The sequence below is a fragment of the Phoca vitulina genome, unplaced genomic scaffold, assembly GCF_004348235.1.
Source record: "Phoca vitulina isolate PV1807 unplaced genomic scaffold, GSC_HSeal_1.0 scaffold10, whole genome shotgun sequence".
Classification (NCBI taxonomy): domain Eukaryota; kingdom Metazoa; phylum Chordata; class Mammalia; order Carnivora; family Phocidae; genus Phoca; species Phoca vitulina.
Genome location: NW_022589713.1, coordinates 11,868,616 through 11,892,866, shown reverse-complemented (window position 1 = coordinate 11,892,866; position 24,251 = coordinate 11,868,616). Strand labels below are relative to the sequence as shown.

General features: G+C 35.1%; 1 protein-coding gene across 3 annotated transcripts in view; it reads right to left on the bottom strand.

Moving 5' to 3' along the window:
- PLOD2 (procollagen-lysine,2-oxoglutarate 5-dioxygenase 2) overlaps nt 1-24,251 on the bottom strand; it is a 98,239-nt gene that overhangs the window by 36,629 nt on the left and 37,359 nt on the right. For all 3 annotated transcript variants that reach the window (XR_004300084.1, XM_032408514.1, XM_032408515.1), the window contains exons 2-4: nt 16,806-16,897; nt 13,313-13,449; nt 2,681-2,844 (exon numbers count right to left, since the gene is read on the bottom strand). Coding sequence is in view for 2 of the 3 variants with exons in the window: in XM_032408514.1 (XP_032264405.1) it covers nt 2,681-2,844; nt 13,313-13,449; nt 16,806-16,897 (393 nt within the window). In the remaining variant the exon portion in view is untranslated. The remainder of the gene's footprint in view (nt 1-2,680; nt 2,845-13,312; nt 13,450-16,805; nt 16,898-24,251) is intronic.

The following is a 24,251-nucleotide window of genomic DNA, read 5'->3' as shown; positions in this document are numbered from 1 at the left end:
TCTGGGAGGAAAAAAAATCTCTACTACAGTGGTTTTAATGTCAGCGCCGGTGATGCTAACAAAATCAAAGGAATGTTGGAAATGTCACTGACTGCAAACATCTCAAAGAAATTCTATATCTAGGACATTTTGGAAATTTTTCCTTTCCTTGAACTAGTCATTATTGTACCTGCTAAACCATTTTCTGGCCAGATTTTGTGTGTCACAGTCTGGAGAAAGGAAGTCTAAAATTGGATTGTTCTCCTTGGCCTTCGAGCATAAGCATTAAATTTGCCAATAACAGTTGTCTATAAAAGACACAGACAACAGGATCATTTTTCCCCTTTTTGAATCTTCCTCTGCATTTCAGAAATGCAGCCAAGCTGCTATGTTTCACTGACATGCAATACTCTTAAAAAGGGACCAATGTTACTCCTGTGAATTGAAAGAAAACCTAATTTTTTACCCTCAAAATTAAAATTTCCTCGTAGGAATAAAAGAATGAAAAGAAATAAGTCCAGGAATAATACAGTTACCTAGAGGAAACAAGACAAAATGAAAACATACTTAAACCAATCACTGGTTGCTCATTTTTGTTATTTTCATCAAATTAAAAAATCCTAAAACACTGAAAAATAGCGCATTTTTAATTCCTATGACCCATCTATGGTGATGAAAAGTATGTCCAAATAGTGACACATGACATTTTCCAATGGCTTATATTTCTGTTTTTCAAAAATTATGTTTCCTTATTCTTTTTATAAATCTATTTCAAAAATGAAAAGAAATTTCATCTATTTCAAAGTATGTGAGATATATTTCATATGATTTATATTTTTTATTAAACTGCCATATTATTTCAAACTAATAAAGTTTATAATATTCTGAAATTTTCCTGATTAGGAAACATGTTTTCTTTCCATGATAAATTTTTTTAAACTAAATGATATAATCATAAACAAAACTCTTGTCCCTTAAATAACTGTCAATATACCATTCATGAAATTATATAAACCTTTATTGAATATATTTAGATTTCCTAGCATCACTTTAATTACTATGACTACAGAAAGCAAAGATCATGTTTTGATGTCCTTATATGATCTCTTTCCCACTTAAAAGCACCTTTTCCTTAATTAAACTAGCTCACAAAGGCACTCACTTGCTAGTCTTCTGCTGTTTCCACAGCACTGTGCATCTGATTGAAATTTAAATTCTTGAATAGATATATCACTATCTAGATGAATTTACATATGATATTTTACTACATATGTCATGTTTAGGAAAATTAATAAATGTAAAATAAAACTTCTCCCAGAGGTCCATAGCTAAATGGTTTTTAAACTATCTAGGACTTCGGATAAGTTAAAAGCTAGCCATGTGTTACTGAGAACCTGACAGTTTGGAAGTAGAAGTTGCACCAATCCATAAATGAGGGTTCAGACAGAGACGTCAAGAGTGGGAAACAATCTTAGGAGAAGCTTCATCAGCGCATAAACTGTAAATGTAAGAGGAAAAGACAGCTAAAGCGATGAGGTCAGAGTGACCAATCTGAGAAAACCTAGGTTCTGACTTGAATGTGGAAGTAAAATCCAAAGGTGGTAGATAGATTGGGAGAAAAATAAAATGGTCAAGAGATCTCCCAAATGATAAACTGTGGTTATCTTGAGATGGAGAGAAAAAGTGAGCTGAAACCAGGCAATACAAACTGGAATTTAAGGTTTCAGAAGTGCAGTATTTATAATGTGCTGACAAAGCTCCAAGGTACAATGTCAGGAATGGGTTGCTAAAATATATTGCAGGTAAATAGAGCTGGAATTGAGGCACCTCAGAGAAATTATATTACTTGCTAAAGGTTTCATTTTTATAAGTGACTTGAGCAGAGCCTAGAATCCAAAAATGCTGTTACCTCAAGTAGTACTTACTTGAACTAGACTGAATAGTATCAGTTATATACATGCAAATCACCCCCCAAAATTTGTTTTCCCAATGTGGCTTGCAATTTCCACCCAAACTGTTTTTCTAACATGTCCCCCATCCTATTTGGTTATGTCTTCTGGTCATACATTTACATTAATCCAGTCTAAGGAAAACATTTTGGAGTCATAATAATGTCCAAAGTCAAGTTTTATTTTATTTTTTGAAGGGAGAGGGGAAATGTGATAATTTGTTCCTTTAATCCATTATTAAAACTAATGCAGCACTTTATACCCACTCAGTGCCGAGCTTTTTGACTAGTGATTTCAAGACAAATCACTCATTTACTCTGATATATTTAAAATATACATAAAATTAAGTAATGCTTATTTTTATAGCTACATAATTAGTTCCCCCTAAGTAAGGGAACTTACTAACCCCATTATCCTATAGCCAGAAAATTCTCAATGAAACTATAGTCAGAAGACCCAAAAAGTCACTTAAATTGGGGGAACATGGATTTTCCACTTATAATCTGGAAATAATATTTACACCACTTAGTTTTGTTAGGAGCATCATATGATATGACATGTGGAAAATCTTTTGTCAACTACAAAACCCACCATGGATTCTAAACTGATATAATTTTTTCATAGTAATAAGATGATAATGGTTATTTAAAGCTTCATGTCTATAGTTACATATATCAAAAAAAAGGTTGTTTCATCAATCTTTATAATTTTCTGTGACTAGCATTAAACTCCTCTGCCAGTATCTTACCCACCTCCCGAATTCAGGTAGCGTTTCCCAATGTGCACAATGGGATACTTGTCTGCTAGTCTTTTATCTGGCCACAGAATTCCATCTGCTGCAAACACCACTTTGTGGTTTGACTTTTGAAACTTTTTTAGAACTTCTTCTGGACCACCAGCAAATATGACATTAAAGCTGTTTAATGAGGGGGGAAAAAGAAGTTTTAAAATACACTTGTCAGAATTTAGGCACATAAACCAAGAAATAGTCACTAATAAAGTTAGAATTCAGCATCCAACCTAAGATTAATACCAACGATTTACAGAATACTCCAAACAATTTTCCCTCGTTAAACTATATAGATTGTACTAAATTATTCATATTTACATTATATTGGCAAATGAAGTCCAAATAAAGACAACATTTTTAGTACTAGTCTTAGTATCCCCCCAAATCAAAATGCTAAAGCAGTGTTGAAAGGTTAAAAAGTCAATAACTCATTATATAACTTAATAATAAAGACATAGTCATTGACAGAAGCTGCCATTATAACTGCCTAATGTTTCAATGTAATTTGTACCCATCCATTAAAATTTCTGAAGATTTCATTATCTTTGACAAAATGTGTTTGACTACTAAATGTCACCTATATAAATTTATATTTGAATCATTGTTTAGCCTAAAATCTTAAAAATAAAAGTGTTTAGACAAGTGCATCTTTTTAAAGCTCAATAAATTTGGAAAAAAAAGTCTAAAAGTTGACACTATCATGTCTATGGTTTCACTGATTTTTCTGGAGACATTATTGCTCACTGTTCATTCACAGAATGACAATGACTTAGCCAAATAGGAAGTGTAAAATCCACTACCTGATATGCTTCCACTCTGCAATAAATTCTTTATTCTTGTTACAAACACAAATTGTTTTGCATCCTTTTTTTTTCACATCAGATTACCTCAAGTCCAAAAGTTTCTAAAGACGATGATTTATTGACCTAACATCCCAGGTAGCAAACAATAAGAACAAACTAATGTTCACAAATTCAGCACCAAGTCTTCCTAACAGCCGGTAGTCCAGATGCACTGCTGGGATATGTGAGTGGAGGAGTAAGGAGGCTGTCCCACATTCCTTTCCCAGCCACACTTGCTCTCAAAGAGCTTGTTAATATGCCAGGAGGATAGTACTGCATCAGGCAAGATTTAATAACCTTCTATATATGAATTATTTTATCAAAATAAAACACACTATTGCTCATCTTTATAAAAGTAAAAACCATACGAAGTTTTAAAAATTACTTTAGCAAGAATAGTGCAAGTTTATTCTTGTGGAAGAGATGCTAACTGAGCCCCCATATACATTCCCGAGCCTTTATTTGAACAATGGAATCCCCCTGTGTTAACCGGGCACATGGCCATCCTGCTAAAGACTACTCTAAAGCTAGATGTGGCCACATGATTCAGTCTGTCCAGTAGAATGTGAGTGGGACTGGTGTGCTTCTCTAATCTCCAGGTCCTGTACTTTAAAAAGAAGTTGCTTGCCCTCTGCTCCTTCCCTCTCTTTCCCTTTCATGGTGAACTACACCTCCCAAGTAAAAAATACTTGACATACACACACCCTCACCATATACTCCACTTCTGAATCTTAAAGCCAAACTAAGAGAGTTAAAATATTACTAATGTGCAACTAAATTTAGTAATTGTACCCAGCCAATTTTTTTAAAAAGTAAAAATAAGGTTGGGATCAGAGAGATAGACTATTTCATTTTATATTGTTCTAGAGGATTTAAATTTTATGATTTGTTTTTTCTTCAGTTATAGAAAATATTACCTCAAAATTAAAACATATCTATATATACAACATTTTGGTACATAGCTTTTTCTTTCTTCCAGAATCAATTGGCAAGCTTCTGTTAATACTATTAATAACATAATCATAAAGAGACTCAGGACATACAATTTAAAGTCTGCTAGTTGGGTTTTTAATTTCAGCTCTGCCATGAGCTATCTTGAGTAACCTTAAACCAGTTACTTAAACTCTTTATGTTTCAGTTTCTTTATGTAGAAAATGGGGGAGGGGAGAACTTATCAAGTTATTGAAAAAAAATTAAAAATTAAGAAAAAATACATGGCACATTATAAACACCCAATGAAGTTAAAAATTAACATTATTGTTACCAGAAGAAAGAGACTGCAGTAATGGGAGAGGCAGGAGGAAAACTCACTTTTAAGTTTATACCAATCTGTAGTTTAAAATAATTTTTATTTTTATATACACATATGTGTTAAGATAAATTCTAAATCAGAAAAAATGTGTTCTGACTAAAACCTCAAACTAACTTTTCCCTGTTGATTTAAAAAACGGAATTAACCTGACTACACAAAATATTTATAAAAATATATCAATTTCCTCTTTTTCTTATAAACAAGTACTACTTAACTCCTCAGTATGACCACTTTAGACTTCTGCCTACTAAGATAATCCATCCTCTTTTCTAACAGGGGTAATTTCCTGAAGACTACTAGTTGTTGATATATTCTTTTTAACATTAAAGATTAGGAAAGAAGACCAGTGTCATGGGTAATTGAGCCATAAGAGGCAAGGAAAATAAATCAAACCTTCTGAGACAGAGATTGCCCTGCAAGTTGCAGAAGAACCCCAATACATTGTCTGGACATGGAAAAAAGGGCTATATATTATGTCAGAGAATCACATGATTGGAGACTGAGGCCAACTGATTCAGAAATTTTGCAGGTAGCATTGTGTCTTCAGCGGTATAAATGCACATTTGGAAAGTGAATATTTTCTGTCTTTATAACCCTAGTGAAGGGGTACAGTATCTATGCTGTATGTCTCAAACTATTAGCAAAAGGCAGTAGCTTGAAAAGAAGGATTTGTAGCAACTTTTACTTTTATGACTTAGTAGTTTATAAGTATGCATTACCTTTATAACAAAAAACAATTATTTTAAAGCAAAATGTAAAGGCAAAAATTATGTTCACATAATTTAAGTAAGAATTTGACTGAATAAAAATTTAAGGTTGCTAAAACTTGCCCATCGTATTTTAGCGGCATTGTCATTTCTGTGTTTAAGTACTTTAGAAAAGTTCTCTAAATTGATTTAAAACTTTTCAAAGGGGAGAAAGTTTTTCTACTTAAAATTACTTTGGCCACAACAACCTGAATAATCAAATTTTTAAAAAATGCACAACGGTCACAAAAATAATTCTCATAGGAGTTTGGTCCATTTAAATATGAAGAATAAAATAAAATTTTCCATAGTTAACTCTGGTAAATATTCCTGGTCCTGCAAAAAGCATAAGGTCCCACTTTATGTGGTCACACTGAGTTCTCTAACAGACATGTCAGGGTTCTATCTCCAACAGGTCATTCAAATTTTACAAGCGTTTGTCCTTCTGTGTTCCCGGTTTCTGTGGCACCATCAACCACCCAGTCACCCAAGTTGAAAATCTTTCTTCCAGCCTTGCCTCCTTCCTTCTTTCTACAGCATCTCTCATCAAATATTTCATCAAATCCTATTGATTCCATCTACTTAATCTATTTAGCATTCAAATCCTCTCCACTCTTTCTAGAAGACACTGGACAAGATTAATTCAAAAATCCTACAAGCCCTCACATTACCTACCTCCACCCCATTTCTGATAAGGACTGACTAATATAAACTCCTCTGGAAACCATTCCAGTTCCCAGACTGGATCAGTGGTTCTCAACTAGGTCTAGAGCAGGACTCTACAAATATTTGCTATCTAGTCTTTTATAGAAAATACTTTCGGCTTTGAGGGCAATATGGTCTCCCTCGCAAGGACCCAATTCTGCTGTTGTGATGCAAGGGCAGCCAGAAGCAATTGACATAGCTGTGTTCCAATAAAACTATTTCTAAAACAAGAAGTAGGCTAGACCATGGTTTACCAATCCCTGACCTTGGAATAAATTCTAAATTAATCAGCATCACAATAATAACTTTCCATTAAATAACCTGTTCTGAAACCAGACTGAATTATTTGATCTGTCATCTGTGTTTACTCATAATGTTCCATCTGCTTAGCACATCTTTTCCCAATTGGGTCCACACCATTCACTCTTGAGGCCCATTTCCAGTCTCACCTCTTCTAAAAACTTCTAGTGGATCAGCCTAAATGGAAAAGATCATTTCCTTCCTTTTAACTCCCAGAGCTCTTTTCGTTTCCCCTTTCATGAAACATTTTATTTCTTGCTCTTCATGCTTGGAATGCCTATCTTATACTAGACTGCCTGTTCTTCCTTCGTGGGCCAGATCCACATCTTTATTCATCTGTGTATTCCCCTAGCCTTGTATTTTGAAGATAGTCAGTAAATATTTGTTGGACAAATGAATGAATAAATAAATGAATGAATGAGTCATCCCCAGTCTTAACAAGAAGCAAAAGCTATTGGGTAGTCAGAAAAGAAAGCAACAGAAGTGTTCCCTAATTTTATTTATTTGTTCCTCCCCAATCCAACAATTTCTTCATCATCACTGACATAAACTTAAGCCAAGAGTTATAATCATCCAAACTATTGCTAGTGTTTAAAAGCTTAAAGTCTAATGAAACTGAAGCACACAAGTAGCAACACACCTGATGTTTTTGTCTGTAATCATGTCCTCACCTTAAAATACATATCTTTATTTCTATAGATAATAGCGCAAACCAGTACTAGGAAACCACTCTCCCCTCCCCCTGCAAAAAAACCAGTTAAAACGGTCAACCAGAGGACGCATGGCTGGCTCAGTCAGTAGAGTATGCGATTCTTGATTTCAGGGTCACGAGTTCTAATCCCACATTGGGTGTGGAGCCTACTTAAAAAGAATAAATAAATATTTTTTAAACAACATTGACCCAGTTGAACTTGCAAAATAAATTACAATAAAATCATAGTATAAAATGATAAGTTTTCTGTAAGAATTTTGAAGGAAGGGGTAGGAATTAGCTCTTAAAAAGTGGGTACTACTTTAAAAACTAAATATTACTGGGAGGCTTTTTCCTCCAAATGGTATAGACTTTCATTTCCTGTATAGAATTCTTACTGAGGCTGGGTAGAGGTAGGAGTCAATAAGGACACTGCCGAGCTGGAGAGTCATTTTCTCCAGATTGTTTTCTGAGTGGCTAGTGCTACGTAACACCTAACAAAGAAGGCAGCCAAGATGGGAATGGTGGCAAGACATCAAACTGCTCAAGCTGCTGGCTACCTGTGGGGCCACGAGTCACCAACACTTGTTGTTTCTGGGTCAGTCTCCTTATTGGGAAAATAGTCAAAAGGTGGTTAATTAAATGAAAATTTCCCTCTACTTTTAAATAATAGTTACGTTTATCTCTGCAACATGAGAACTTTTAAATCTGACACATATTTAGTACGCAGTAAGTATTCAGTAAATCAATGAGGGAATTAAAAAAACTTTTAAAAATCCTCCAAACTTGTGATTATGCAGCTACGACATGCCAGATACAACATATACAGAGCTATGGATAGAAAAACGTATCCAGCGGGCAAGATTTCTGTCCCACTCAGCCCTTTTCCCCAACTCCAGTTCCAACCACAGGGGCCAGCACCACATTTTGCACATAACAGATACTTAATACATGTTTACTCAAAAGAACAAACTTTAAGGAGTAGGCAATGTGGTTTGGGAAAAAAATTATATATATATATATATATATATATATATATAAAATGTTGTACATTATAAACACACACATATATTTGTACACATACATACACAGTCAGACAAAGTAATGCCATATAAGAGTATCATATATCAATCTACAGATAGATAAATAGATAATACATACACATATACATATATATACATCCAATGCTTCTTCTGTATACAATTTATTTCTTCCTCATTCCAACATACCCACTAATATATTCAGTAAATATTAACAAGAACATTTGAACAATTTGAAAAAAACAAAAGTCACTCATTTCCTACATGATTCCTAAACATATTTCAGACTATTCTGGATGAGCCAGAAGTCAGTACAATATATTTAAGTGACAGCTAATGATTTCAATCTTTCCTTCAAAAAAGGAAAAAAAGAAAAAAGCAATACTGAAACTAAGAACTCTGATGTATTTTGGCCTTCCTTCATACTAATATAATGAAATGTTGTCCATTGCTAATGAATAGGTTCTTTGTGTCTGCACACTTAAATTGTCATCACTGACAGGAAGGAGGAGTCCATCAAATAAATCTGCCATAGTTAGTTAAAATTATAGCCATCATACTTGAAAAGCTTTGTTTTCAGAAAATTTTTATTCTGTCTTCTGTATAAACTATATAAGACAACATAAAATGCAGGCATACTGGGTATGTAACCTGAACTATGAAAGGTATAAAATATTTACTTCACGGAATAAAATAGATAGGATCTCGTTATCTATAAAATGAATACATATAAATTATATTTATGACAATAACAATAAAATCATAAAAATATTTTTATAAACAATTACCAAAACGATTCAGTAAAACATAACCTTTGACAATTTTCTAAAAGTAAATGATTCTAAAGAGATTATGCCAACATACGAATTTTTTTCTAACATCCAAACTTTTTTGAAGACATATTATGTCTTTCAAATTAGGTCTGTTCAGTTTTATTTGCAAAATTAGTATAATATGAGAATTCCTTGAGCGTGGGATCTATGTTTATCTCTTCTTTTGAAGGGTTAAGTTTAATGCCTGGATCACGGTTTGCTCAAGACATGTGTACCAAATGCAAAGCGAAAAATCTGTCCACTGATCTCGCTTTCTCAGCAAAATAATATTTAGTTAGGAGTCAAAAAAAGAAACATTGGCCTACATCTGGAAGATCAGAAGCATCATTTTCATGGCTTCTGACAATCAAAATTCGTTTTTCTAATGATTTCAATCTTTGAGATTTAGAAAATTTGGATGCTTTCCTACTTTTATAAATCATTTTATTTCTCTAAATGAATGAAGAAAATCAATCTTTTAAAAACAGTTACAGGGCACTTGGGTAGTTCAGTTGGTTAAGCACTGACTCTTGGTTTTGGCTCAGGGTTGTAGAATCGAGCCCCACATTGGGCTCCGCACTCAGCGGGGATTCTGCTTCGGGCTGTCCTCTTCGTTCCTCCCCTACCCTCTCTCTAAAATAAATAAGTAAATCTTAAAACAAAATTAAAAACAGTTTCAAAACATCACCATATTTCTCCTCTTGTAAGATCTATTTCTCGCTCTTTTAATGCAAGTTTCTGTTACCTAATATTTATTGATACCTTGCTATTTACGCAGATAATATTTAAATCAGGTACATCCCCCAGCTTCACTGTCTAGGAATAAGGACAATTAGAATCCAACATGATAAGTGAATGGAAGCTAGCAATATACAAGTGGTAAGACATATACATTAACAGAAAAGATTTGTATAACTAAGATTATCCCTGCGTTTTCAACCAGTATTACTTATCCTCGATCAATACCCCCAGACCAGAGCCAACTAGAAAACTACTATAATAATGGCTTTACTTTATATTCATTTTAATTCTATATCGGCTTTTGTATTGTAACATTGACTACCATTCTAGTTTTTTAAGTTCAGTCTTCCTTACCGCTATCATTAGATAGCAAGAGCTTATAAACTGCAAAGTCAATTCCTTTATCTTACCTCAAAGTCATATAGTTAATCATATTTAAACAAATACTTAAATGAACTGAGGAGTCTCTATCTACCAAAATCCTTGGGTAGATATTTTCATAGAGGAAATATTACTTTTTGGTGAGACCAATAACCAGCACCAAATATGTCTTTTAAATATTTCATATATTGGGAGTCTTTCAAAATGTAGCACATCTGCATTCTGATTATTGGCATTATATTCAACATCACCAAAAAAATAGAAATTTCTGCTCAGTCCAAATTCAAACTCAAATATTTATACCAAGTTTATTTCTAATTACTTTTCTTCTAAAGAATTTTCTTAAGTCTAAAAGAAAAAGAATAAAAGAAATAACCAAAGTTTTTATTAGACATTAATGTGATACCCAAAAAAAGCATTCTACCACATGCTTATTTTGGGGTCTGGACTCTGCTGGTTTATAATCTACTGTATCTAGTACAGAACAGGCTTGTGGAGATATTCAATTTGTATCTAATTTACTCATAATAAAACACTTTCTGTTACATATTGGCCTGTACATTATTCTAAAGAAAGAAAAAAAACCTGTTTACTATATAATAATAATTAGATCTGACCATCTGTCTTCAATGTGACTAAAATAAAAGAAACACATAATTTGCAAGGTAATTCTAAAAGTAATGCAATGTACCTTGTAATAAAACTCAAAGTGCTCAGTTACCTTGATTAAGGTAAATTATAAAATCATTATGGAATAATTTTTCTCCTTAAGGGAATATGCAGCTACCATGCTAAAATATTTGTCCTCAAAATCTTTATGAGCTAATTCCAAAAGAACTCCTCCTACTCCTCCATTACAAGTCTTCAAATTCATTATAATTACTGGTAGTTGCTCTAATCAAGGAGAGATTTTCAGCTTTATAAAACATCTAATTATATTCACACATACACACACATACATACACACACTACAGTATGAAATAACTTGAAAGAAGTTTGTGATACTTTCTCATATGAATAGCTTCAGTTTTTATTTTAAGAACCTAAACGCTTGCCAAATATTTGTTTATATCTAAATTAAATATGATAAACTTACCCTATAGAGTACATTTATAAAGTACATTTATAGAGTACATTTATAAACATCTAGTCTCTAACTTTAAATGTTCATCCAAAAGACAGTTTAGAAGACATATTCCCATGGAGGCAATGTTATAAAATTGTTTCCAAATTAATGAGCACAAGGGATTATTTGGAGGTATTAGAAATGTTCTAAAGGGCACCTGGGTGGCTCAGGTGGTTAAGCATCCAACTCTTGATTTTGGCTCAGGTCATAAGCTCAGGGTTGTGAGATCAAGCCCTGCATTGGGTTCTGTGCTGGGTATGGAGCCTGCTTAAGATTCTCTATCTCAGGGCCCCTAGGTGGCTCAGTTGGTTAAGCATCTGCCTTAGGCTCAGGTCATGATCTCAGGGTCCCGCATCGGGCTCCCTGCTCAGCGGGGAGTCTGCTTCTCCCTCTCCCTCTGCCTCTCCTCCTGCTTGTGCTCTCGCACTCGCTCTCTCAAATAAATAAATAAAATCTTTAAAAAAGACTCTCTTTTCCTCGCCCTCTGCCCTTCTCCCCCCTCATATAAATCTTACTGTTGTCTTTTTTGTCAAGCTGGATCTTAACATATCATCTAAATAAACAAATGCAACCTCAAGCAGTTTTCAGAGATCTCAAAGTGTCCCTTTTCTTAAGAGAAACAACTGGCATCTAATTAAATCAGTTTCTCCTAAGGTTAAATCTTAGATTGGGGGTGGGGGAGGTGGAATGGGGCAAGAGGGTAAAGGTAGAGGTTAAGAGGTTCTTCTGAAAACACAAAAGGAGGCTTGGGTGTCTAAAACCATTACTGGCCATGTATGTGGTAACTTTTACAAGGAGAATTTCCCTCAAAGTCAAAATCAAAACGTATGCGGGGCAAGTTCAAGCTGACCAAAATGGTTGTTTGAAATCCACGGTAATTTTAAACCAAAACATACTCAATATTTAATCTGAACAGTTATTATGAGCTTCCCACTCTTTTTTCAAGGATAAAAAATATATAATAATAGATTCTGCAGAAAAATCCCTGGTACACAAGCTGACGACAGCTATCCCACATTTCATGTTCAAGAACAGGTTAGCTATAAGCAGAACTTTCTTTCTTTCCTGGGAGACATTAGGGAAATTCTAAAGAAGCAAGTATACAGACGCTCTCAACTTTTAATGGTTGATGGCACCAGGACTTCATTATGTCTATTTTCATTTCAAAATTTATGCCTTTCTTACTTATATACTTGCATAAAAAGCATTGCCCTTACTTTTATCTACAGTAATTTATGGTGTTGGATTTTCAAATTGAGGAAGAAATATAAATAATCTTTCCTAAGTTACAGAGGAAAACACAAGATTTGAAATGAGCAATCAAGGACAAAAAATAAAAAGGTAGAAAAAATTGAAGAGAAGGTAGCAACCACTAATGACTCATGATAACCTGACATTATAAAAACTTGCTGAAAGAAGGTAAAACAGGACAGTGGACACTCAAAATTAAGTAGAAGGAAAGTAAAACAATATACAAAAAAAGATATTCACACATGAGAAAGGCTTTTCTTTTTAAAAAATAGGCTTTCTCATGTCTCACTTATAACTTCTCACGATCTGTTTCTTTCTGGTTGACCAGGATCCACTGAATTACTTTCCTCAGTAGAAATGCTCAACATGATCTTTCTTCCAACTCAAGTTAGAATTAAAACATGAATTTCACAAAAATGCTAGCTCATGCCATGTTTTCTCATTGTTGCTTACAGTAAATCATCAGATTCAATCCATTACATAATTATGTCAGACCATAGTTTTATAATTATGAGTAAAATCTACTTTTTAAAACAGTAATTCCTTGAGAATAAAATAATTTAATATATAATCTGCAAATATGAATTTTGACACTTTTAAAAAATAATTTAATGTAAACTTAAAAATCCATAAATTATTTCTCTTACCATTCAGTAAACAAAACAACCAAATCCTCTTGATTGGCATAATGTTCCATGATTTCTTTCATTAATCTCACTTTCTGGCCCCCTCCAATACTATTAATTCCAGCACCACCTCTCCACTCTTCTCCTTGACCAAGGACCTATAAATGAAATCAACATTTATCACTGAGCAAAACTCAAGTTATGACAGTATCATAAAAGCTAGAAGTCATCAGCAACTTGTATAGTATGACACAGTATCCACTCTTTAAACATTTCACTAAATCACGAAATCACGATGCTACAGAGAAAAACACTTGCTGCATAGGTCAGGTCATGATTCTTCAATGTTATCCACCCCATAAAATGCCATTCCCAATTTTACCATTTCAAAAGTAGAGTCTAATCTAAGGAAATCAAGGGGTATGGGGGGGCACAGACAATATTTCTCATATCTTACTCCTATTTGTTCAGATAAAATGAAAAAGAAAATACAGAAACTTTCCATAACTTTTCAATCTGGCAGGAAATCTGCATGATGAACACTGAAAGCTCAGTAACTCCTGGACAGGGCCCTTAGGTGATTTTCCTACTGAACCAAGTGGGTTGTTCAAGGAAAGACAGAGGACATTAGGTCAAATGTCACCTACTTTACCTTATAAATCTTACATTACTCTCAAAAGCTTAATAATAATTTATCAATGCAAGAAATTGCCTAAGCACAATTAATCAAAGCTAAACTTGTAGCTGTTCTCCTCACTGTTTGCCTTAGGCTCCTCAGTTGCCTCCCACATTGCAAGTGCATGGTAACACTAGGCTGCTTCCATAGTTTGGTGATTGTAGATAATGCTGCTATAAACATAGAGAGGCATGTATCCCTTGAATTAGTGTTTTTGTACTTTGGGGGTAAAAATCCAGTAGTGCAATTACTGGGTCGTAGGGTAGTTCTAGTCTTAATTTTCTGAGGAACCTCCATACTGTTCACAGTGGCAGCACCAGTTTGCATTCCCACCAACAGTACAAAGAGGCTTCCTTTTTCTCCACATCCTTGCCAACACTTCCTGTTCCTTGTGTTTTTGATTTTTGCCATTCTGACAGGTGTGATGTGATACCTCATTGTAGTTTTGATTTGCATTTCCCTGATAATGAGTGATGCTGAGCATCTTTTCATGTGTCTGTTGGCCACCTGGATGCCTTCTTTGGAGAAATGTCTGTTCATGTCTTCTGCCTATTTTTTATATTGGATTATTTGTTTTTTTGGGTATTGAGTTGTATCAGTTCTTTATATATTTTGGATACTCACTCTTTATCAGATATATCATTTGCAAATATCTTCTCCCACTCAGTAGGTTGCCTTTTAGTTTTGTTGCTTATTAGAAAATAAATACTATTAGCTCCATCATCACTAAACACTGAACCAAATATAAACCTGGCTAGCAAAGCCCATGGGGCTCCTAGCCTCAGATCTCTAGTTATTACTTTATTACCACCTCTACTGCAGATTGGGGATAAACGCTACCAAGAAAACTCAAAACTGATGTGGATCTGGATTTATTCTGGGGCTAGTCTAGGAGAATTATTAATTTAGTAGAATTATTAGTTTTTGCCCTAAAAACTGGCCTCCTCTGACCCTGTGATTTGTAATACTTCTACTCCAAAACCCTTCTGGATTTCTCCAATATCATAGTAATACCAGACTCAGCCACATCCAAGAGCCTACTCTGTGCAGTGCAGCATGCTAAGCTCTATTCTCTATTTTCTTTCCACTCCATCAGTGTGTCAAACTTTAGTATGCATCAGAATCACGTAGAGGGTCTGTTAAAACACAGACTGCATTGGGCTGCCTGGGTGGCACAATCTGTTAGGTGTCTGACTCTTGGTTTCAGCTCAGGTCATGATCTCAGGGTCCTGGGATTGAGCCCCACAACAGGCTCTGCGCTCAGTGAAGAGTGTGCTTGAGATTCTCCCTGTGCTCCTCCCATTCGTGCTCTCTCTAATAAATGTTTAAAAAAATACAGGGTCCTACTGTGTCTGGCAGGGTCCTACTGCCAGAGTTTGTGATTCAGTAGGTCTGATGTCAGGCTTGAGAATCTCCTTTCTAACAATTCCCCAGATGATGCTGATGCTGGTGGTCTGGGGTCCACACTTTAAGAACTATTGCATTTCATAATTGGGAAGACAGCAAGAGTCACTCAAATGGGCTTGGTCCAAGATTTGACATTTCATAGCTATATACCCTGGGGCAAGTTTTCTTTACCTAGAAATAAAGTAATATCTAACATATATGGTTTCAACAGCATACAATATATAAAATTCCAAACAGCTTCACATATAAGGAACATCCCACACTCTCCCCAGTCCAAACTCTAAAAATCCCCCCCTTATTAAATTTCAGCATTATTCAGCATTATTTTACCCTGATTTCTCTGTTACCTCCACATGCCTCCTATCAGTACATACTACTATATTTTTCCTCTATCCTAACAAACTCCTAACATATTTCTCATTTATCCTGCATTGAGCATCTGGTTGTTAACACTAGATCTCTTTTCCAGCACAGTTTAGCCTCCTTAATAGCTGTTCTGTATTAACATCATCTGTACCAAGTCTCCGAGGGGCTAAGTAAGTGAATACTACCTTCTTTCTACATTACATACTAGAACAGCTCAGTTTTTCCCTAAGCAAAACAGTCTTCCCCTCTTTTTTTTTTTAAGTTGTTTTTTGTTTGGTTGGTTTGGGTTTTTTTTGAGGGGGGATAGTTTTTTTTTTGTAAATGTTCAGTTTGTTTGTTGGTTTGTTTGTTTTCCTACTTGGGATACCTCCCCATACACCTCTTATTTGTGTAAAAGACTTGCCTGACAGTTCCTCATTTCTATAAAAAAATAAATAAGTAAAAAAGGCAGGCCTTTAACACTCAGTTTACTAATTCTACCAAAGTCCCCAGGTTTCCTCTGGTCATTTATCAGTGAGATATTCCCGTGGAGGTCAGTCTTCTAAAAAACCTTTTTATACTTTTATAATGTTCCCAAATTCCTCTAAAACAAATAACAGGAAGAGCAACTCTCAATAATGGGACAGAAAAGGTATTCCCCTCACTGCCATGTTTCCAATTCTCTGTAAGCGAAGAAACAGACTATGACAGACAAACCCATTACAGAAAAAATTCTTCAAAGTAAGTGAAAAACATTACTGTCAAATCTGTTATGCTGTGCTTGTATATGACCCCTCAAAAGAAGCATATATATAAACATGTTTTTCTGTTGTTTTATGGAATGTGTTTATACAAAGCATTAGCAAATATGAAGAAATTATTGTCTAAGTGGCAGAGTATTAATAAGGTCAAAATGTACCCTTAAAACAATCAACTGTATATACAAACTCAGTAACTATGTAACCAAATTTCAACTCCCTTGTGTGGGTTGCAAACTGTGGTGGTGGTATTGTTGTTATTGTTATTAAAAAAATGTACTTTAGTCACATATTCTAACACCTCCATGAATTAAAAGATATACTGTACCTTCACAGTATAATTGAAGTATTTGGCAGACTGCATAAATCGATGGAATCCATCACTTTCTTTTGTTGCTACCGTTATGACTAATAATTTATCTGCAAAGACAGAGGGACTAGCATAAGATGGTTCACCAAGAGGTTAAATGTTCCCACTTTCCAATCTCACTAAACCCACCCGCCTACCTCCTGTTAATTTTTGTAATGAAGTCTTAAAATCCATAGCAACATTTACATCACCATCAGTGCATCGTTTTTTTAACAAATAAAGGAACCAAAATCAGCACTGCTCTAGTAAATACACAGCTTTAGTTGCCATTTTATAATGGATGATTATTTTCTATCCAACATAAAACCACTTCTCAGTAGGAGGAGGTAGATTTAAGGAATCATTTTAAAATATCCATAAAAGCTATTAAGAGGAAACCGAATCAGAAAAAGGCACGTTGGAAAAGGCATAGAGGAAACAAGTACATTAGCAGATATCAAAAGTGCTGGGACATTTCTTTCAACCATAGGACATAGAAGGACCCATGGACTAAGAAAGCAGAAGTTAACATCTTTTCAACATTCTAGGCACTGAGCTGTATTGTTTGATCCTCACTTGCTCTTTACCAATAACAAAAAATCCACAAATTCATAAATGTCTGCTAAGCAATAGGCAATTATTAGAAATAGCATTAATGCATTATAGAATTTAATTAGAAATAATTTAATATAAATCAAAGTAATTTTCCATGAAATTTTTAAAATAAATAAAACAATAACATATATAGATGCAATACACATGAAGAAATAACAGATTCAAACATTCATTAGTCAACCAAAAAAAGGAAAACATTTCCATAGAGATAAATATCAACATTCTAATTTTTTTTTTCTGGAAAAAGGTATATTTCACATAATTTTCACCATTATGAGAAATAAATAGTCAAAGAAAAATAAGTTATTTTCATAAAGTTGTCAGGCCCCAAATCAATATATTTTAAGAGTACTTTTTCAATTAACTATTCTTTTTTAAAAAAAAAAAATTCACTTGTAAAGTTTAAACAAGGCTTAACTGATTGAGAAAATGTGACATATTACCATTCACAATAAATTTTGAAAGAGAATACCAGATTTTTATAAATATTTTATACATAAATCATAAAAATTATCTACAAGCTTAGATTCTGATTAGATGGATTTTGACACTATTTTCAGTATAAAATTAACAGCAAGGATTTTAACATCCTTAATAGGAAAAGTAATGTTGGCCAGACCACTAAGTAAACAGAAACGTCACCTAACCCAATGACGCAGAAGGCAAAATTAAAAATGTGTAGTCTGACTATGTCTGGCAGTCTTATGCCAAATAAGGACTCCTGTTGTTTTACTATTGTTGCTAATTACAAAAACAAAACAAAACAAAACAAAATAGTGAATTAGTAATTTTGTTAAAGGTATGTTTAATAGCATTATGTATAAGTATCTGTTTCCTCTTACCTGCTATTCAGTATCATTGCTATGATGAGAAATAAATCTTACTCAATTGGGGGCAATAAAAGAAGAAAGTGCTGACATGTACTACTCATAAATTTCACCAATCAACTCAAGAGTCTAACTTGGTCACCATTTATGAAGTATCCTTGTCAAAACTTTAACCTAAATTTGATACATACTTGATTTCACAACTGACCTAACGAATCAGTGGCAAAAGGGAAAAAGAATGGAAGGGAAACTAATGTAGTATATTAACAGAATTAAGAGATAATTCAACCAGGGGCGCCTGGGTGGCTCAGTCGTTAAGCGTCTGCCTTCGGCTCAGGTCATGATCCCAGCGTCCTGGGATCGAGCCCCACATCGGGCTCTCTGCTCCGCGGGAAGCCTGCTTCTCCCTCTCCCACTCCCCCTGCTTGTGTTCCCTCTCTCGCTGTGTCTCTCTCTGTCAAATAAATAAATAAATTCTTTAAAAAAAAAAAAAAAGAGATAATTCAACCAAATGTAAATCATGGAGTTTAGTTGGATCCTGATTTGAAAAACTAACTGCAGAAAGGTATTTTTGAGAAAATTAGGGAAATTTGAACACTAATTGGATATTTGTTGATATAGGAAACTGTTAATTTTTTATTGTGCTAATGGCATTGATTTTTTAAAGAGTCCTTATAATTTAGAGACACATATTTAAGTATTTACCCAATGAAATAATATACAGTATTTACAGTTTCTTTTAAAATTGTCTGAGGTTGAGAGGAGGCAATGAAGGAGGAAGATAAAAGATTAAACAAGACTGGCCATATGTGATGACTGTTAAAACTGGACTCCTTTTCTGTATGTTTGGAAATTCCTACAATTAAAAGAGAGTTGAACTTTATGCACAATCCCTAACCTTCCAATCAGAAAAATTACAGAAAAATATTCAATATAAAACTTTTAATAGTCTAAATAAGTAAAAAGAAGGATGAAATAGCAGAAATATTCTAACCAAAAAAAAAAAAAAATTGTAATTTAAACAACTACTATTAGTACTTCACTCAATCCACCCACCACAACCAAAATGATAATGTGAGATGATAGAGGACGGAAATGGGCTTGAATAAGAGGCACGCATCAACCATTACCAAAACCGATCTATAATGGTGTCAAAAGGCAAATGGAAGCTTAACTGTGACCAAATGGAACCTCTATTGCCACTATCTGGCCCTATTATAAAATAGATTAATACAGTTTGCATGAGCAAGAAACATGTAACGCATCTATAAAGTGTGGTAGATTAGAACCACCATTTATCAATGAAAATTCACACCATAGCAAAAAACAAACAAAAACTTCTGTAATCATCTTTACAATCCCCCCAAATGCCTATCATTATAGTAAGATTTAATAAATACTTAAGCGGCTAAATATATACCTCTCTATAAAATTCAGATGAATATCAGAACTTCTCAAAAAGGAAGAACTCAATTTATCTAGAAAGGCCAAAAATATGCTATATTCTCTCTTATTAATGCAGTTCTGGGGGCAGGAGAAATGCATTGTTAAAGAGGCATTCTTCTTTCTCCAAACAGTTGTTACTATAAGAGCAAAATTATCAATATTTAGTGCTGACCTAATTTTTCTTTTCAAAAGCAAACCATGGGTTCAAAATAGAAAGTTTTGTGTAATATACCATCTCCAAATGCTAAAGCAGCACACAAAATTCATCTGAAATTCATTGTCTTAATGACAGTCATCACATTAAGTAACTCAGCAATAGCCCAGCTACCTTTGATCCTACTACGGGAAGGATAAATTTATCTTTCCAAGAAACTTTCTCCACACAAAGTCAAACCAGTCCTCAATTTTAAATTTGCAGATATCAAGAAAAATAACTCTAAAACAGGAACTATAAGTATGCTATTCTCACTCTGCAACTAACTCATTTTATGACAAGATATGTCCTTTATCTATAAAGATCAGTGACTCTCAACTTTCTACTGAAGGAACATATCATATCTTCTTAGTAATGGTTAGCATAGTGCAGGGGCTAGAAACTTTCACTGTACAAGACCAAAAAGCAAATATTTTAGGCTTTATGGACCACATATAATCTCTGTCATGATTCTTTATATTTTTTTAAACACTTAAAAAAAATTTTTTTTAATTATTAATTTTCTGGCTGTCTTTACAAAAACAGTGGGTCAGATTTGGCCTAAGAGTCATAGTTTGCCACTGGGGTTGGCCAAATGAATCTGAAGACAAATACGTGGGTTCAAATCCCAGCTCTACCATTTATTTGTTAGAAATTAGTCAGCTGTGTGTGTCTCCATTTATGTCTCAACTATAATATGTGCAATAATAGCACCTGCCTGATAGGTTTGTTGTGAGAATTAAATTAGGTAATATATGCAAAGTGGCTGACACACTGTAAAGTCTACATATATCTACATAGATAGTATCTTCTTATTTCTACTCAACAAATGCATGGATAAGGTAGGCTATTGTTGCGCAAATCTCAGCAGGTTATAATTCCATCTCTTTCTCTACCAGAGTTACATACTCAAGAATCTGACATCTCTTCCAACTCTCAAGATTTTATGATGCTAGATTGAAACACACACACACAAACCCAACCTATGTAAAAACAGTTCAGGTTGAAGCTATTTAATCAAAGAATTTAGCAAGAAAATGCAGATATGTCTTCTCAAATGTTTACATTTCTCTCCATCTCCAAGCAAGCTATAACACTAACTCCAGTTATGGTCATGACTAGCCCAGGCTTCTGCAATAGTCTCCTAAACCCACTTAACCCACTCCAACTCTACAAAGCAGCCAGAGTGATGTTGTTCCACTGCTAAACACCCTTAAATGGCTTTCCATTGCTCTTGGGACGGTGCCCAAGGTCTATCACCTAAATGTGGTCCTTGACAGTGGCCCTCTCCACTGTCACCCATTACCACTCCCTCCTGTCTTCTCTCTGCTCCAACTGCCCTGGCTTGTTTTGACTCTCCAACAACACCTGCTCCTTCCCACCCAAAGAGAAGAGCATATACAACATCATTATCTAATTCCCCTCCTGACCTCTTGATGGAGTCACTGCCTATTGAAATTTCAGATTCTTTTTTTTAAATTTTATTATGTTATGTTAATCACCATACATTACATCATTAGTTTTTGATGTAGTGTTCCATGATTCATTGTTTGCGTATAACACCCAGTGCTCCATTCAGTACGTCCCCTCTTTAATACCCATCACCAGGCTAACCCATCTCCCCACCCTCCTCCCCTCTAGAACCCTCAGTTTCTCAGAGTCTGTAGTCTTTCATGGTTCGTCTCCCCCTCCGATTTCCCCCCCTTCATTCTTCCCTTCCTACTACAGTAGAAATTTCAGATTCTTACAATAGGCTATTTCCTTAGGGAGACTGTCCCTGACTACCTCTCTTTCAGGGCACTTACCACAAATTGTGTATTAATATTCACAATTATTATTTGAGATTAAAGTCTCTCCCCCCCAGCTAAACTATAAATGTCTTACAGGATGTCTTTTTCTCAACACTATACCTCTAAGGTATATCAATGTTTAGCATATAGTAGGTTCTTAATAAACATTGGTTGAATGAGTAGATTCAAGGATAAGTAGTGCTATGCTTCATGTGAATGTGTATATAAAATAATTTGTTCTCGGGCGCCTGGGTGGCTCAGTCGTTAAGCGTCTGCCTTCGGCTCAGGTCATGATCCCAGGGTCCTGGGATCAAGTCCCACATCGGGCTCCCTTCTCGGCAGGAAGCCTGCTTCTCCCTCTCCCACTCCCCCTGCTTGTGTTCCTGCTCTCGCTCTCTCTCTCTGTCAAATAAATAAATAAAATCTTAAAAAAAAATAATAATAATAATTTGTTCTCAACAAAATCCCTATGTCATTAGCTTTATTACCTCCAATTCACAGATGAAGAAAGTAAGGTTTAAATAAGTTTAAACAATTTTACGAAAGTCACCCAACATGTTACTAGCAAAGCCAGGAATAAAACTTCAGTTATTTCTCAAAGTCCATTTCTTTCCAACATTTCATGTGGACTTACTTGCTAGTGAGAAGTTAAGAGACTAGACGCAAACTGAGTTTTACTACATGTGTAGAAAAGAGAGAACGTAGCAAGCTGAAACTTCTAGCCTTAGAAAGACCTGCATGCAAGGTTGGTCCTTGGCTGCCATCTGGAAAATTGGATTTGGGGAGGGTTCCCACCATTCCGAATAAGAATGGCTCACTGGGCCTAAAATGTAGAAACAATGTACTTAATGCTGAACAGCTGCTTTCCTTCTAGGAGCTTGGAATTTTGATACAGAGCTCGCCTATAGGACCAGCCCCCACTAAAAACCCTGGGCACTGAGTCTCTAATGAGTTTTCCTAATAAATAACATTTCACACGTGTTGTCACAGTTAGTTGCTAGGGGAATTAAGCAAATCTTGTGTGACTCCACTGGGAAAGGACTGTGGGAAGGCATCTGATTTCCCTGGATTGGCTCATGTGCCTTTTTCCTTTGCTGATTTTGCTTAATATCCTTTCACTATAATAAATCACAACAATAAGTATGACTTATATGCTAAATCCTCTTAGCCCTCCTAATGAATGGTTGACTCTGGGGTTGGATGGCCTTGAGGATGCCAGACCCAACATGCTTCTAGTTACAAGCAGCAAGTCTTCATCTGAAAAAGACATTATGGGCCTAATTAGGTTATGTGTCTGATAAAGGGCTAGGTATTAGGTTAGGGCTCAAAGGTCATGCTAGAGAGATATAGAAAAGACTCCAAACAGACATTAGAGAAGTATTTGGTACATAAGGCAATCACACTCTGTTCCTCTGCTGAGAGTTATTTTATTTTATTTTATTTTATTTCTTTAAAAGATTTGTTTATTTGACATAGAGAGAGAGAACACAAGCGGGGGAGAGGGGGCATGGAGGGCAGAGGGAGAGGAAGAAGCAGGCTCCTCACTGACTGAGCAGGGAGCCAGATTAGGGGCTTGATTCCAGGACCCTGGGATCATGACCTGAGCAGAAGGAAGATGCTTAACCCACTGAGCCACCAGGTGCCCCAAAAGTCATTTTATGTTAATGTAAATTGTGACCTCATGCATAATGTAGCAAAGTCTATTTCTTTTAGAGAGGAGGAAACCAAGACCTAAAGAAAAAACAACACTTGTCCAGGATCTTGCAACTCAGTGGTAACCAATCTAGGACTGGAACTCAAGATTCTCAATTACTAAAAACATGGTTTTCCAGGTCCTATTGAACAATTTTGTTGCTTTCTTAAGTACTGAGTCGTCCAAACACTATGACAATTAAACCAAAGCCACAGCGCATAGGTAGCAAGAAAACAAATTGAATTTTGTGTAATTGTTGAAAAAAATTCAAAACAAAGATTCCTCAAGAACAATTAATGCCAAAAATTTCAATAAAGAAAAAACCTAAAAAGGATATGACAAAGAGACATCAAAGGATTCCTTAGGATTTTTATAGGAAAGGGGGGAGAAAAGGGAACACTTAAAAAAAAAAAAAGTAAACTTGCAACCACTAATGCTACATAGGGAACAGCTTCACACATTAGCATTCAGATGGATACCTGAGCTTCCACAGCCCACTCTGGACAATGCACAGATATACAGCAAATCAGGAGATGTGCCGTGAGGTAGTAGGGGGAAGGTAGTATGTAGGGTGACCAATCACCCCAGTCTGCCTAGGACTGAGGAGGTTCCCAGAGCACAGGGATTTCAGTTTTAAAACCTGGAAAGTCCTGGATCGCCTGGGTGGCTCAGTCGGTTAAGCATCTGCCTTCGGCTCAAGTCATGATTCCAGGGTCCCGGGAATCGAGCCCCATGTCTGCCTCTCTGCTCAGCAGGGAGCCTGCTTCTCCCTCTGCCTGCCACTCACCCTGCTTGTGCTCTCTCTATCTGCCAAATAAATAAAATCTTAAAAACAAAACAAAACAAAAAAAACCACCACAC